General features: G+C 34.8%; 3 protein-coding genes and 1 long non-coding RNA gene across 5 annotated transcripts; 3 read left to right on the top strand and 1 right to left on the bottom strand.

The window, feature by feature from the left end:
* On the top strand, window positions 380–1,931 carry LOC107608604. Its single transcript, XR_001612929.2, has 5 exons — window positions 380–570; window positions 737–848; window positions 1,004–1,185; window positions 1,349–1,586; window positions 1,749–1,931. It is a non-coding gene; the product is annotated as an uncharacterized LOC107608604 (long non-coding RNA).
* LOC107609415 (WEB family protein At5g55860-like) lies at window positions 5,457–9,339 on the top strand. 2 transcript variants are annotated; one of them, XM_016311383.2, is made up of 4 exons: window positions 5,457–5,599; window positions 5,718–5,780; window positions 6,140–6,364; window positions 7,336–9,339. In XM_016311383.2, exons 3-4 carry the CDS (start codon window positions 6,185–6,187, stop codon window positions 9,118–9,120), a joined length of 1,965 nt encoding a protein of 654 aa, XP_016166869.1. In that variant the 5' UTR covers window positions 5,457–5,599; window positions 5,718–5,780; window positions 6,140–6,184; the 3' UTR covers window positions 9,121–9,339. The 2 variants fall into 2 exon arrangements, with proteins under 2 accessions (XP_016166869.1, XP_016166871.1); XM_016311385.2 differs by having other exon boundaries at window positions 5,462–5,595.
* LOC107609387 lies at window positions 9,869–12,691 on the top strand. The gene is made up of 5 exons (XM_016311343.2): window positions 9,869–10,435; window positions 10,956–11,041; window positions 11,156–11,464; window positions 11,612–11,695; window positions 11,909–12,691. The coding sequence occupies exons 1-5, from the start codon at window positions 10,040–10,042 to the stop codon at window positions 12,342–12,344; spliced, it is 1,311 nt and encodes a 436-aa protein (XP_016166829.1). The 5' UTR covers window positions 9,869–10,039; the 3' UTR covers window positions 12,345–12,691.
* Window positions 12,730–16,000, bottom strand: LOC107609904 (phosphatidylinositol/phosphatidylcholine transfer protein SFH9). Its single transcript, XM_016311962.2, has 11 exons — window positions 15,673–16,000; window positions 15,523–15,551; window positions 15,058–15,141; window positions 14,917–14,970; window positions 14,741–14,815; window positions 14,579–14,632; window positions 14,429–14,488; window positions 14,247–14,342; window positions 13,728–13,829; window positions 13,525–13,605; window positions 12,730–13,240 (listed from the first exon to the last, which is right to left on the bottom strand). Exons 1-11 carry the CDS (start codon window positions 15,725–15,727, stop codon window positions 12,923–12,925), a joined length of 1,008 nt encoding a protein of 335 aa, XP_016167448.1. The 5' UTR covers window positions 15,728–16,000; the 3' UTR covers window positions 12,730–12,922.

The following is a 16,422-nucleotide window of genomic DNA, read 5'->3' as shown; positions in this document are numbered from 1 at the left end:
AATTTTGTTTTCCAAAAAAATATGAATAGAAAAAATTATTTAATGGTTGTGCAAAAAAATATATATGAAGACAATTTTTTTTAATTGTTGTTAAAAAAATTCGATTATAAAAAAAATAAAAGGCCAAAAAGGCTGGTGGAGTGACCCGTTATCCCTTTATTGTTGTGAGTCAGGCACAACCGAGGCCCAACTCGGTACGAGAGAACAGGTTAACAAACACCCATTCAAGCCCAATTGTAACATCAATTCAAGCCCAATTGTATAGTAATGATGCCAATACTTGGCAAACATCATTGCTTCTCATTAATTATATAAACTCTTGTTCTTCAATATACATCACCGATGTGGGACTTCAAACTTAATGGCGGAAACCGAATCCACCAAAACCAGCAACGTAACCATCGTCTCACTCTACTCCAACTACCTCCGCAACCGTCTTCGCGCTTTCTACCCCTTCCATCCATCCAATCTCCTCCGCTTCCTCTCCAACCTCGCCGCTCCTTTCCGATCGATCCACCACCGCCAATGCATACCTCTTCCTCTCCCTTCCAATTTCCGCGACTCTTCCATGTATGCTCATTTTCATTTTCCGATAACTTCTAACTGAATTAAAATCGATGTCACGTGCTTCGATTCTACTCATGAATTTAATTTCTCCGCGTTGTATAATTCTTTTTTTTTTCACGTGCAATGAATGCTAGGTTTAGGTTTTGATTATGATGATGTTATCTTGCAGGATCATAAAGGAATCTAGAGTGCATGGTGTATTGGAGGATATACTGGAACATGTTTTGTTGAACTTGCATAGTATAGAGAAGAATCTCCAGTTTTGGCAATCTAAATCAGAGGTTTTATTTTATTTTATTGTTTTCGTTCGTTATTATCATGATTTTGTTTTGATACACTCTTTAAGATTTACAGTTTTTCAGCATCTTTAGTCATGATATTCAAATATGTGTGTGTTCTGCAAATATTTATGCTTGTAACTTGTTTATGTGTTCAGAAATCGGATGCTAGTAAAGCTTATTTCATGGTTTTTGAGAGGGGTCCGAGCGCTTTTATCAACCAAACAGCTAAGTTGTTGTGCGGAAATGCTGCTTAAGGATCTGTTTTCAACTTTTCATACATGAGAGGGTAACGGTTTTGAGTAGCTTGAGATATGCTCTGGCAACATTCTTAGCTCAGGTGTGCTCTGCTGAAAATTCCCCCCTTAGTTTTAAATCATTATAATAATTGTTTTTTGCGATCACATCAAGGAATGTAGTTTTGTTATTAAGTAATTTTCATCAAGTTGAGACATAAACTTATGATTTCAGTTGTTGACTTAAACTCTTGACTTGGCTTTCAGTTTTATGTGGAAGTTGATAAAATTGGAGAGGAGTTGGTGAAAGATCCACAGCAAGAGAACATAAAATAAAAAGACACCATATGCAACTCAAAATCTTAAAATGTCAAATTAATGGGTCTCTCATCTTATAAACTCCTCACTCTTCTATGCTTTCTTTGATGTGGGACTAACTTCAACACTCCTCACACTTGCAACACTAACAGAAAGTTCAATCGGTCACCTACATGCAGCGCATCAGGTATACATGAATAAACTAATTGTTCCTTTTTCATGTTATTCTCATTGCTATCGGCCAAATTTTGTTAAAGTACAGTTTACTCCAGTAAATTTTCAACTTGTATTTGGCAATTTTTTTTCCATATTTAACCTTTTCTTCCTGGAACCAACATTCACTTTTCAGACTGATTCTTCTGTTGATGGAAGCTATTCAATTCCACTACTGTTTAAGAAGCTGCCGGAAATAAATCAGGAGTATTCCCAGTGGACAGATTGTGAAATCAGGGATGCTATCAATTCTATATATCAAAATTTACAAAAGCTGGATTCTTACATATCTGTTCTTGTAAGAGCCTCTATCTTATGATGTCTTGTCAATTTCTCAAGGAGATGACTGTCATAAATTTTTGCTTATATTTGTATGGTAGTTAGAAAGTGTTTATATATTAGAGTTCTACTAATAAAACTGGCCTTCTAATAGTTTACTCAACCTGATTTTTGCTCTTAATCTATTGATAATTAGCAACAACAAGATAAATAGTATCAACAAGACGTATTTGATAATAATTTATTCCTAAAGGATCATGTTCTACAAACAGTGGAGAAAATGGCTTGTCTTCTATATTCTTCCTGCCTCTCCTCTCCATTCAAAGAGAAGAATGGAACAATGATTGATATTTTCTATAGTCTAGTTGATTTGTGATGCACTTAGGTAGAATACAATTAAAATCCATCAGAGATAAGGACAATATTTAGATTGTTATTTCCCATCTTAATTTAAGCTTGTAATATTTTTATTTTATTTTATAAATTTAATTTTGATGCACCTGACAGTGTAAAACTTCTACACAATTGTCCAATCATATTCGTTCTTTTGGATAACCATTCACGCAATCAAACTAAAAGGTGGTTATTTTGCTGATGTGACAATATGCACGTGTAGAACTGCTTTACACTGACTGCCCATCAAAATTAAATTCTTTATTTTACTATCTAAATTTTACTCGTACTTTTGTACTTGTACTTATACTTCCATACTTATACTTCTATAAGCCGAGGTTGTCAGTTAGCAGGCCGGCCGAAGCGTGTGTAAAGAATATCGAATGAAGAGAAGAGAAATGAAAATATAGATTAGAAATATAAGCGGTGAAAATTTAAAATTAAATAAAAAATTATGTATATAATAACAATAATAGGAGGCTTGCTACACATACAAGCCTTTTTGGTTTACAAGCTATACAAGTTGCTCCAAGTCCAAGAAAAAAACATGCACACCACTCTTTTAGAATCAAGCGTCAAACGCACACGCCTTAATCACCTTTCCACAACACGTTCACTCTTCCTCTTCTTCTTCAATCAAAACGCAAACCGTCAAGATTCAAGGGACATTCGAAACAAACTAAGATTCTGGAGAAACGTTCCAACTCCTCGCGAAAAGTAGAAGAAATTAAGAAAAAAAGATACAAATCTCTATAAAAAATCACCAGAAAAAACGAAAAAACATTATTCAAGATACTGTTTTACTGTTTTTTTAGGTTTTTCTTTTAGATTGTCTCTATCATGTACTTCATCCTTAACCAGCAAAACATTAAAAGATTTCAAGAAGAAATATACTGTTTCTCCCTGTTTTGGGTGTATTTCTTAAATCCTTTGGGTGTATTTCTGTAATCTTTTGGGTGTATTTCTGTAACCGTTTTGGTATATTTCTGCAATCCTTTATGTAACCGTTTGGGTGTATTTATGTAATCGTTTGAGTGTATTTTTAAAGTTCCATTATCTTCAAAACTTGATTTCAGAAACTATGAAAATCAAAAAAGAAAACAAAGCAAAGAGAGAACGCACGAAGGAGATCTAACAAATTTGGCAAGAAACTCGAAAAAAGAAACGAAATCTTTTAAAAAATGGAAGTTATATATTTGCGCGTTAATTGATTTGAATAGATTTAAAATTCTGTTAAAGAGGCACGTAACATAAGCAGTATGAAGAATGAGAATGAGAGTGAGAGTTTGTTAATTTTGGAAGAAAAAATTTTATTTTAATTGTAAAAAAATATCCGATGACATATTTTGATTTGTCAAATTACTAATATAAAATATAAATTATATATAGAGTAAAAATAGTAGAGATAAATAAAAAAATGGAGGTAGATGAGAGAATTTATGAAGGGAGTTTATTAATTTTGAAAAAAATATTTTCTCTCAATTTTAATAAGAAAGTGTCATGTGACACATTTAATTATTAAATTAGATAGTAATATATGATACATAATATAGGTATATTTCAATTTTAATTTTAATATTTCAATTTTAGTTTTAATGCAATTAAAGAATGTCATTTTGCATATTTTAATTGTCAAATTAGTAATTAGTCATTGATATTGATAATGATATTCAAAATAGATAGAGTGGTCGAAGGAATGAGAGAAATAGAAAAAGAAAGAGGGAGGAGAGGAGAACTCTTTTAATTTTGGAGGGAAAGATTTGATTTCAATTGCAACGAGGGAGTGACATGTGGCATATTTTTGTTGTAAAATTATTAAATTAGTAAAGAGAAGGAAATGATTCTTTAATTTTAGAGGAAAATATTTAATTTCAATTACAATGAAACAATGTTATGTGGCACATTTTGATTGTAAAACTAATAAAGAAGATGAGAGAATTCCTTAATTTTGGAGGAAAAATTTTGATTCCAATTGCAATGAGAAATTGTAGACTACATTATTCATTATACCTAGTTTATAGTTGACTTTTTAAAAATTACTTATACCTAGCTTATACTTTACTTTTAAGGGAAATTCTATGTGGTTAAAAGTATATATTATATTGCATCTTTTCCATTCCTCTTAAGAACTAGGAAGCTTAAGTGCAACTATATGAACATCTTCATTGCTCAAAAACACAATTTTTAAAAGTAATTTATATATTGTGTTTGCCAAAAATCATTTCATGGACCGTTTCCTTCTGAATATAACTCTATGAAAAGTATAGAAGAAGAAAATAAAGGTGATTGATAAATAACTCACAATAACTCAAGACCAAAAAAGAAATAACACTCATAATAACTTGGTGATTCGGTTAATAAATTCACTATCATGTCATAGTAGTACTAAAATTTTTGCTGCAATTTTACAGTATATATCGTTATCAGTACAGAAGATATCATTACATGACCCCCAAAAAGAAAATGCATGAGATGAGTCATCTTTGTTAACAAAGATCCCAATTCATAGTCTTTGCTTCAAAACATTCTCATTCTCAATAAGTACAAACTCAAAGCATACCATTAATATTTCATTTTCCAAAGGAAGTGGAATAAAATAACACAACTTTAAGGTGTATATGGTATATAGTACCATAATAAATTAATTAATAATATATATCCACATCTACCTCAGTTGATAATGAGACATAGCTAGTGCAAGTTAAGAAATAACAACAACAATTAAGATTTGAAAGAACACATTATCCTATTTGTAGGTGAAATCCAAACCCCACAAATGGCACTATCCAAAAGATTAGACAGTGATAACTGATAACTGATACATGTATAACTGACATCTTATTCTAATATTCTCTCAGATTTGGCCCTTTATGATTTTCCCATAATTATCATTACTCCTTTGAATCAATGAATCTCTCAAATCTTTACATACCTTAAATTACACTATTCTTTTTTAATATATCAATTATCAATTATTAGCTTAATGTTCAATGTCAATCATAACTTAATATAGTCTCATTATTTTCTGGACGGTGCTGGTGCTAACGTGGGGACCCATTTTCCATTGCAACCTTTTTTTCTGACAGAATCTTCCACTACGCTCCACTTACTTTTGTGTGTCCCCATAAGCATTGGGGAAAAGGACAACATAGTCCACAAGGTACAAGGAATGAATAACAGAAGCGGGGAGTAAAATTTTGAATAGGAAAAAGGGTGCACGTGAATATTACCCTTTTTAAATCACACTGTTTCGGAACCTTGCTTGCTTGCTGATACAAAATTTGTCTTCAACATCTTTCAATTCAAACACAGTAAGTAAGTAACACAGAACCCCATTTTTTAATTCTCTCTTTCTTTTCCTTTTATTTTCCTTCATTGCAAGCAAGGAGCATTGTTTGGATTCTTATTTTTACTCTGCAATTCAATGCCATAGGTTTCATCTGTGTCTTGGAAATTGTAAAGGAGCTAGCTTTACAAATTACAAGGCCTGAAAAAGGTGAATTTTTTCCCCTCTGGATTTTTAGTTTTCGCTATTTTTCTTTCGGATTCAGATAAAGCTAGAAACTTTCCTACTTGTTCTTTCCGTTTGCGATTTTGGGGTTCCATAGAATCAGAAGTTTCGATGAGTACGAGGATTGGCATTTTTTTTAAGAAACCACTTCTGAATCTAACGAAGGGGGTTTTCTTCTCTCTCTCTCTCTAATTTGGTGTGTTTTTCGGTTTATGATGCTATTTTTTTCCCCTTTTCATTTATTTGGGACTATCTGAGATTGATGTTTATAATGTGTTACTTGTAAACATGTTTGATGAGAATTTGATTTCAATTGTTACTTGTAACATTTTGCTTTTAAGCAGGTTAGGCTTCAAAAGTCACCAATAACATCTGAATTCTACCCTGCAATGGTGGCAAAAATAAGGCAAAGTGCTATCAGCTCTCCTAAACCAACAAAACCAGAGGTTGGAGAGATTGATACTAGTCCACCTATTCAGTCAGTTAAAGATGCCGTTTCTCTATTTGGTGAAGGTGCTTTCTCCGGCGAGAAACCTTCCATTAAGAAGGCTAAACCTTATTCTGCTGAGGTAACACTGGCTTTTTCTTATAATTGTGTGTGCTTTCAAATTAATGGATTAGTAGCTTTAGTGAAAAGTTCTTTCTTAGAATCTCTGTTATGTTAGGAATCTAATGCATTCTGGTGTGACGTCACGAATTGAATGCAAACTCGTGTGGCATTATAAACCAATGCATTCTTGTTGGTGTTATGAATCTAATGCTAGCTGGTGTAGTGGTATAAAATCATTGATCTGTTTTTCCTTTGAAGAAAAAAAAGAAAAGCGCCCGCCAGGAAACATGTGGTTTGAGCTCTTCAAACTAATATATGATTAGGCATTAGACGTTGATGAAGAGTTCAACAGCACCCAATCTTTAAGCTTTGATTTGATATTCAATTTCATGTCCTCATTTAACAGAGAATATCTGGTGTGATGTCATGAATCGAATGCAAACTCGTGTGGCATTACAAATCAATGCATTCTTGTGTGAGTTATGAATCTAAGGCATTTTTTTCTGATATCATGAATATAATGCTAGCTGGTGCAATGTCATGAAAATCATTGATCCGTAAATCCTTCAAGGAAAAAAAATTGAGCAGGGAAACATGTGGTGTTATTATTAGTTGATAAGCTTTTTAAACTTATATGTATTATTAGGCATTGAAGTGTTGACGAAGAGTTCAATGGCATTGAATTTTTATGCATTGACTTGATAGCTGATGGCATGTCCTCATTTAAGAGAGAATATCTTGTGTATGTGAAGGCTGGGACAAGTTTTTGTGGATTCTAGGGACCTTGAGAATTTTCCTAGTCATATTTTCATCTCCATATTAGATAGCCTTTTACCGGAGAAAAGCTATTCTAGGTGTTCTAATTGGACAAGCTTTTCTAACTTCTAGGCTAAGCTATCTGCTCAATATTTTCGTTTTCTTCGTTCCGAGCTTAGCTATGATGTACTCTCTCCTTATTATTGTAACTTACAATTGTTGTTATTTTGTTAGAGAGTTTTGGCAAAAGAAACACAACTTCACTTAGCTGAGAAAGAGCTGAACAAATTGAAGGATCAACTAAAGAATGCAGAAACTACTAAGGTTCAAGCCCTAGCGGAGCTTCAAAGGCATAAAAAAGCAGTTGAGGATCTTTCACAAAAGCTAAATGTTCTCAACGAGTCAAGAGAATTATCAACTAAAGCAACAGAAGCTTCAAATTGTCAAGCCAAACAGCTTAAAGAAGAAAAATGTGGTGATCCTGTTGGAAGCAATGGTGCTTGGAAAGAAGACTTGGAAACCGCAGTTAAAAGATATGCATCTGTTATTACAGAACTCGATGTTGCAAAGCAAGAACTGAGGAATATTCGTCAGGAGTATAATACTTCCTTGGAAGCAAGAGTTTCGGCTTTCAAGCAAGCAGTAGAAGCTGAAGATGCAATGAAGGCAAACACTGAAAGAGCATCTGAGCTATCAAAAGAAATTTTAGCCGTGCAGGAATCAATTGAACGAATGAGGCTTACAGCTCCATTGGCACATCAACCACAAGAAAGCATATTAACTGATAAAGAAGTTCTACGACAATCATATAGAGCAGCCTTTGAAGAATCACGAAGGAAATTGCTTGCTTTAAAGAAGGAATTCAGTCCGGACCAAACAGAAAATCTTGAAATGCAGCTGAATGAGACAACAAATAAAATTGGGGCTCTGCAAAAGGAAATAGAAAATAAAAAGACATCAGACTTGGATTCTCTGAAAAGCGTCACTTCGGGGCTTGATAATGCTAAAGAATCCCTGCAGAAAGTAGCAGAAGAGGAAAGCTCCCTAAGAAGTTTGGTTGAGGCTCTTAAGGTTGAACTGGAGTACGTGAGAAGAGAACATGCTGAATTGAAGAAGAAAGAATCTGAAACTGAATCTATTGTTGGAAATCTGCATGTCAAGCTTCGGAAAAGTAAGTCTGAGCTTGAAGCATACTTGGCAGAAGAATCTAAAGTCAGAGGTGCATCTGAGGAAATGATCTTGACATTGAACCGGTTGTCATCCGAAACTGAGAATGCAAAGCAGGAAGCTGAAGATATGAAGAACATGGAAGCTGAACTGAAGATGGAAGCTGAAGTAACTAAGCTTGCCTTAGAAGATGCAGAAATAAAGCTTAAAGTAGCATTAGAAGAAGCCGAAGCAGCGAGAGCATCAGAGGCAAGCAGTATTGATCAGATTAGGGTCTTATCTGAGAGGACTAATGCTGCTCGTGCATCAACCTCCGAGCATGGTGCTAAAATTACAATCTCAAAGGAGGAATATGAGTCCTTATCTCGAAAGGTTGAGGAATCAGATAGATTAGCTGACATGAAAGTGGCTGCTGCCAAGGCACAGGTTGAAGCTATCAGGGTGAGTGAAAATGAGGCTCTCAAAAGATTAGAGGCAACACAGAAGGAGATTGATGATATAAAGACTGCAACACTAGAGACCTTGAAAAGCGCTGAGATGGCCGAAGCAGCAAAGAAGGCAGTGGAAACTGAGCTAAAAAGGTGGCGTGAGCGGGAGCAGAAGAAAGCAGAAGAGGCTGCAGCTCGAATATTGGCCGAAACACAGATGTCACCAAGAGTGTCTCCTCAGCACTACAGGATTCAACAGCACAATCCAACTCCAAAAAAGGTTGAAGTGCAAAAGCTTGAAAAGGGAAAGGTTTCAGTTTCAAAGAAAGTTCTGTTGCCCAACATTAGTGGCATTTTCCATCGGAAAAAGAACCAGGTTGATGGAGGATCTCCCTCTTACCTTCCAGGAGAGGAACCTCTTTGAAATGTGAATGGATTTGTATAAAGTTGAGACCAATTTAGATTTTGCATTCATAACCTTTTGAGCTGTGAATAGTTTGGTAACAATCACAAGTTCAGGGATGTAAAGTGTGAATGGAAATCAAGTAGTGGATCATCATATTATTGAGGTTTCATGGCCGGTAACATATAAACTATTTTTCTTCATAATAAACTATTCAAAGATTCTTAGTAGTATACCTTATTCCATCTACTTCATTTTTATCCACACATTTTTTGCTCGTTTCTTTATGCCTTATTTTCTTAGATGGAGAAACATGAGAATTCTACTACAACAAAGCTACAAAATTTCTCAAATGTTTCCATGAGAAATTTTTGTGAGTAATGATAACTCTAACTACTTTGGACTATCATTTACCAGGTCAATTTACATTTTTGCAATGATTGAATTTGTATGTAGTGTGTCAAAATTTGGTGTAATCATGTGAAATTCTTTATATTGTTCATGTATGAAAACTAAACTCTAATAATAATAATTAATTTGGTATAATATACACAAAATGAATAAATTGGTCAAACCTCAAAAGCAAGTATGTCAAACATTTTTCCTAGGTCAAAATATGAAGTATTGCTTGAAATAAGTTGACCTAAATGAAAAGAAAAGAAGCACATACTACCCCTAAATGACACGTGTCCTCGGTTCCACAGATAGAGCCTAGTCTCAATAGCACAGAATCATGGCCTCCTCCAAGGTACAAATTAAACATCATCATCAAACCCCTCCGCAGAGGAAACAGCACTCACTCATTCACTCACTCACTCACTCATTCATTCACAGTCTCACACTCACCAACCCCATACACAGAACAAAGAAGAAGAAGAAGAGTGACCCATCACTTAACTGGTCCCAAAGATTCAAACTTTGATAACGATTTAGAACAAGGATGATGTCCAGCAGCAATAGGGACAGAGAAGAAGCGCCACTTACATTCACGATCCCTTCATCTTCTTCCAATTCCTCACCAATCACCGTCTCCGACCAACTCGACAGCTACCTTGCAGACCCTAGGAGTGCTTCTGGAAGCTTCCAGAACGAGGGACTCCTCGGTGGCGGCGGTGGAGGAGGAGACCCTGCTGCCGAAGCCGAATTCGGCTTCACTCGCCCGGATTTTAGGCAGAGCCCTCTCGCCGGCACTGTCGAGCTTTATGAGCGCCACGTGTTCCTTTGCTACAAGAATCCTCGGGTTTGGCCACCGAGAATCGAGGCGGCAGAGTTTGATCGGTTGCCGAGGTTGCTCTATGCAGCTGTCATGGCTAGGAAGAACCACATGAAGAAGGAGGTGACTGTAACATTTCGCTTTTTTTTTTTAATCCTTTTTTCTTATTTCAAATCTCAATTTTTTTAAGAGATATAAAAAAAAGAAATTTCAGGGTTGGTTTGTATGCTTGAGGTAATTGGTTCTTTAATGGTTGGTTAAACTTTGTTCCTTGATTTTGTTGTTGTTTGGGGAAATTAAGTAATTGATTTTCCTTGAAGCAGTGGGTGGTGAATCTGGTAGAAGGAGCTACTCTAGTGCCAAGTTATCATTCAATTTCAAATGCTTGCTAGATGAAGTGTTTAGTGAGTGCTCAATCTAGATTGCTTCCGGTGGAGTGTCATTTTTGTTAGTAACTATGGTATTTAGTGATGTGTGATTGAGTTTTGTTCCTTGATTTTGTTGTGCTGAGGAAATTAGTGATTTTGTTGATGCTGTTGGAAGTGCTAATTGAATGTAATATTAAAATGGTTGCTCTTTTGGCATTCTTTTTTGGTTTAACATTGGATGTAGCTGATTGTCTTGGACTTTGTATGTTTGCTAGACTCGCTTAACGATATGTGAGGGTCATGATGGGACTGAAACATCAAATGGTGATGTATTGATCTTTCCTGACATGATCAGATATAGGTTGGTATGATTTTGTTTTTGCAGCATATGATTCCCTAGTGAAGGCTTTGATCTGTTTTTGTTCACTCCAGCTGGTCTCCGACGATGAACATTAGTGAAATTGCTTGATTGCAGGAGACTAACACATTTTGATGTTGAAACGTTTGTCGAAGAAGTTCTTGTGAAAGATGGAGAATGGCTTCCTGGAACCCCGGAAGCATTGAAAGGTTCATATGTTTTTGTGTGTTCACACGGATCCCGTGATCGTAGATGTGGGGTTTGCGGACCTGTCTTGGTCAGTAGATTCAGGGAAGAGATAAAGTTACATGGTCTTCAGGGTAAAGTGTTTGTAAGCCCATGCTCACATATTGGGGGGGATAAGTATGCCGGAAATGTTATTATATTTAATAGGTCGTGTGCGTATGGAGAAGTCACCGGGCACTGGTAAGGAGAAGATCTGCTTGGTCGATAAAATTTCTTTTTTGGTCAGAACTTTTTGAATCATTATTTAAAATTTTGAAATTCCACTATAAGATTGTTTATTATGTTGATTATTGTGTAAATCAATATTTCTTCATGTAAAATATGTAGGTATGGATATGTTACTCCAGATGATGTTCCTTCATTACTTCAACAGCATATTGTGAAAGGAGAGATTATAGACTCCTTATGGAGGTAATTGTTTCCTGTAATGCTTGATCTTGGTTAGTGTTTTGGTTTAAAAGTTATGTTTCTGTTTGAGTTTTATCCTTGAAGTGACAACATGCCCCTTTTGCTTTCAACAACAATTTTATATACTGGCATTACTTTTATTCTGAAATGTAGAATGTAAGCTTAGCCAGTCTACTTCTGTTTTCACATTAATTGACATCTTGATCTGTTCATTAGGGGTCAGATGGGTTTATCAGAAGATGAACAAATCAAGAGCCAAGAACAAAGGTTTCTGCTTAATGGTTTGGGAAGTTTCGAAGAAGGCAATGCAATGTACAGATCTCATGACAACTCTGTGGGATGCTGCCAAACAAATGGAGTGAGCTGCTGCCAAGAAAACGGAGTCTCTTCCTCTTCTCAGAATCATGTGTTAGTTGAGAAGAGAAAAAACGCCGATGTCATTGAGACAGAGGCAAAACTCTCGGCCGATAACAAGAGTGGTGAGACCGTGATTTCTCGCATCAAAAGCGGCAAAGGAGCGTCACGCAAGTTTCATTCCATGACAACATGGCTTGAGAGTTGGGAGCGAGAAGATACTTATGCCGCCCTTGCCGTTGTTTGTGCCGCCGTATCAGTTGGTATTGCCTATAACTGCTACAAACAGTTGACATAAGAGGAATCAACACTGGCAGTACTTTTCGGTTGTTCTGATCACATAGTTTTATTTTGCTGTATCTAGCTTCAAGTTATGTGATGCTATTGCAGTTCCTCTTTGTATCAAAATCCTTGATGTGTGTCCTTTACTATTGGAGTATTGGCTGAGGCACTTGTGTTGGGTTAGTAGTTCTCTTCATCTGTACATATAAGAAACCTTAGCCCCAATATTCAAATAATCTATTGGTAGTTTGCTTAGGGTAGAATTTGATGTGACCCTTTTTTAAAGTTTATGTAAAGCATACAGCTTTGGTGTTGCTAGAACTTTTGTTTGTTAATCTTAATTCTAAAGTTCTGTTCTGCATAGTCGACAAGAATCATAAAGGTTTCATGCTTTAAAACAATGAGATCAAACAAAGTTCTGTTATTAGAGATTTAAATCGAGTTGATGCAAGAAATTACAGCTAATAGGTATGAGTTCTTTGTCATTATAAAGAACTATTCCTTATCTGAAAGGGTTATATGTCAATTCAACAATTTTAGTGGCACTGAACTCTATAAGAGGCCAAAATAGTGTAATAATGAGTCTCCACAGTTTCAAACACCTTTAACAGTAACACCATTTAGTGAATTATTTAGGCCATTCTTGCTTTCCACTTTCCTGAACTCAATTTCTATAGTCTTGACAATTCTGGCATCATCTGGGTCTGTCTCTGGCAATTCTACATAGAAAGAATCCTGTTTGATTTGTGATATGGACTCCATTATCATAGCTTGCTGCTTCATATAATTATAAAGTTGTTTATGGAAGACATGATCAAGGGAGTAGCAGTTTTCAGCATTCATTGTTGCATTGTGTTTGGTTAACTTTGATGAGTCCTTGCAAAAATGTGGAAGGGATGCATAGTCCATTACCTGTTTCACAATTTTTAAAAGAACAATATCAAACAGTTTAATTTTGATGCACTGAAGTGTAAAACATTTTACATAGTCGCCTAATTTTATCTGTTCTTTTAGATAACCATTCACGTAGTCAATGCAAAAGGTAGTTATTTTTTGCTAACGTGACATTATGTAATTAGATGTATGTGTAAAACTGCTTTACACCGACAGTACATCAAAATTAAATTCATATGACAACATGAAGCTCTATAATATTCTGAGATAACACCAAATATAAGAGGTAATACTGTTTTTACCTTAAGTAATTCCTCCCTGCCACAACCTTGCAGCACTTGAACTTTCTTCCTTGTTCTTTCTTGCAAAAGAGGCTTTACAACCTGCCAATTGTTATTCATGTGAAAAACAAAACAACCCTTAAGTTAGTTATTAATCTATGGATTTTGTTATGACATTTATGAAACTAAGCTTAAATTCTTCAAACAAAAGGGTAGGTGCAAACCTTCCAACATGCAGAGAATACATATGGAGCATTGACAATATAGTATGTGTCTGTCTTTTCTGGATAATTCAAGTCATCTATGGTAGATATAGATGTCAAAAGCTACACAAGGTGGATGATCAAGGAACTCTCATGAGAACAAAAGATGAAGAAAAAGAACAAAAGATGGTAAACTACTATTTTGTCCCACGAATAATACAAATCGGTCCACGTTTTGGGTGAATTGGCAAACAGAAACTATGCTTTACAACAAGACAATTAACAATATTTGAGGAACCATTTTATCAGTGAATACTTTTTCAGAGAGTTAAAATAGCAGTTTACTAAGAAAATGCTTTTAAGTTACATATTTTCTATGATGCTGAAAAATGTGAAAATCAATTGCCTAACCACACACATATACTGGTGGATCCTACATTGACAGCTTTTTCCAAAATCATATATCAAGACCAAATTTGACAATTTTGACATGATTTTAGAAGACACCAGAGAAATTGGCCATTTAAGTTATTGACATACCTTCATTTGGTTCAGTGCTGATAGTCTTAGGCCTGTCATATCCAAGACTTTCACACAGGTACCAATGTATCTTCCATGATTCTTGGTAGCTGTTGGCTAAAAACAAAACTTCCAAATAATCAAGCAGCAAATCAAAGATTTTTCAATAAAAAGAATTGTCAAAAACAGTGTTAGGTACTAACCAAGATCACCCTATCCCTATATTCATTCATTTGGATGTGAGATTGTACATAGTATTTGTCCTGATCAAAAAACAATACACAAATTAACATCAATAAAAAATCAAAATGAAGTTCAGATACCTCACTAATCAACATTAGTATTGAACTTACAGAAACTTTGCCATATGTGCTAAGACCAACACCAACAGCAATGACTGGTAGACCCTGCCATCATCATTCATCACAAAATGGAACATATTAGCAATCATACATAAAGAAGAATAAAAGCTCTAATGAAATGTATCATTCTGTATAGAGCAGCACAGATCTTACCTCTTTTGTGTAACCAGACATTCCAATGAGTTGCGAATCTCTCACGTTTCTGTACGAATCGGCCGGGATTGGCCTCTGCTGATCAACAAACCCATGATGATCAAGATATAAAGATGCCATAAAACTAGAAAGACAATAGAATTCAGAAGAGAAATTGGAAAGTGAATCAAACTCACAGCTAAAACATTGTCAATCTCATTTTCCACTCTCCATTGCAAGCAATCAATTAACTGTAATATTAGTTTAAACCATCAGCATAGTGAATGAATACACCAAAAGTTGAAGATTTAAGAGAGAAACTACTAAACATATCTAACCATTTTATGTGCTTTGGGAACATTCCCATCCCTTGCTTTGAGAAAACGTACTAATGTTTCTCTGGGATAACCCTGGTGCATATTCTGCATTATAAACAAGCTTTCAGAGCTTAAGTACAAACCTAACAAATTTTATGAACCACAAAACTATAATCACTTGTTTATGATGGTTCTGACTTCTGACATACCTAAAACAAGGTGAACCAAAGCTTCTTACCCAAGTAAAATTTTGTGCTAAAGGAACAAACTTTCTGGTAAAAATAGATCATTTATAATAATCTAATTTATTAGGACTAAAGTAAGGGAAAAAAAAACAATATATAAACTTGTTATCTAAACATGTTTCTGATCATCATAGTTATAGCTTGTACAGATTTCTTTTTCCATTGCCATTCTCATTTCTCAACACATCAGAATATTAGATCAAATCAAATCAAACAAAACTAAGAGACTGAAGAACAAAACCTGGAATGTGTTCTTGTGTTGTTCATCCACTGCACCAAGAAGGTGTTGTATGTATTGTGTCAGTAACATTTAAACAAATCAGCAGTAAGATCATAGAAGATGAAACAGAACAATATTATGCAAGCAAAGTTTGGAACTGAATATGCATACAGGTTTCCAGAAGGGACTGAAACTGCTTCATAGCTTCATCATTCCATGCATCCATGTCTTATGGTAAAGATTAAAAAAGTTCCCCAGGTTAAAAAGTTGCTGAGAAATTCTCAGGGGAAAATCTGCAACTAAGAATTTGAGGCTTCTGATGTTTATATAATCAAGAAGCTACTGTGTCCACATAATTAAACCTTAAACTAATTAACCAATTGGGGTGTCCTTAGTTAAAAAATGTTGATGCTTTGTTTGTTGTGTCCACAACACTTCCTATGACAATAAAGTATCCAAGTATCTTGGACTTTTGTTGCAGCTTCCTTTTTAAAGTATGAACTCAATTCAGTGGGCATCACTACAAAGAAATAATATAAACACAAAAACTAAATCGGTCATTGAACTGATAAAATAGATTTAATTACAGAGGACTTAGTATAAAAAATAATAATAATAATAATCAAAGTACATAATCTTAAGTAAGTGAGCCATACCTTATAAAGTTGTAAAGGAAAATTTTAAAATATAATAAAGTTGACAAGAATTTATATCTAAATCATGAAGGAACCTTATCTCCTAATAATTTGTCATTTTCATTTCCCTTTGGCAGTTGTTTTCCAAATCTTAGAAAAAGGTCGAAAAAGAATGCATTAAAATAATTTCTAAGATTCAATTATACCCCTACTATTTTTTTTCTATTATTCTCTAATTGTATTTCAAAACTTATCTAATTCTTAAATTTCATTAGATATGCTGCCT

Source organism: Arachis ipaensis, chromosome B07 (genome assembly GCF_000816755.2).
Source record: "Arachis ipaensis cultivar K30076 chromosome B07, Araip1.1, whole genome shotgun sequence".
Lineage (NCBI taxonomy): Eukaryota > Viridiplantae > Streptophyta > Magnoliopsida > Fabales > Fabaceae > Arachis > Arachis ipaensis.
The sequence above is the reverse complement of the archived record's forward strand: the minus strand, read 5'-3'. Positions and strand labels throughout refer to the sequence as shown.

Coding starts and splice junctions, on each gene's coding strand:
- LOC107609415 (XM_016311383.2), top strand. CDS start 6,185: ATGGTGGCAAAAATAAGGCAAAGTGCTATCAGCTCTCCTAAACCAACA. Junction 6,365..7,335: donor CTAAACCTTATTCTGCTGAG/GTAACACTGGCT, acceptor TTATTTTGTTAG/AGAGTTTTGGCAAAAGAAAC.
- LOC107609387 (XM_016311343.2), top strand. CDS start 10,040: ATGATGTCCAGCAGCAATAGGGACAGAGAAGAAGCGCCACTTACATTC. Junction 11,042..11,155: donor CCTGACATGATCAGATATAG/GTTGGTATGATT, acceptor GCTTGATTGCAG/GAGACTAACACATTTTGATG. Junction 11,465..11,611: donor GGAGAAGTCACCGGGCACTG/GTAAGGAGAAGA, acceptor TAAAATATGTAG/GTATGGATATGTTACTCCAG.
- LOC107609904 (XM_016311962.2), bottom strand. CDS start 15,727: ATGGATGCATGGAATGATGAAGCTATGAAGCAGTTTCAGTCCCTTCTG. Junction 14,971..15,057: donor TTCCCAAAGCACATAAAATG/GTTAGATATGTT, acceptor CTAATATTACAG/TTAATTGATTGCTTGCAATG. Junction 13,241..13,524: donor GCAGGGAGGAATTACTTAAG/GTAAAAACAGTA, acceptor ATTGTGAAACAG/GTAATGGACTATGCATCCCT.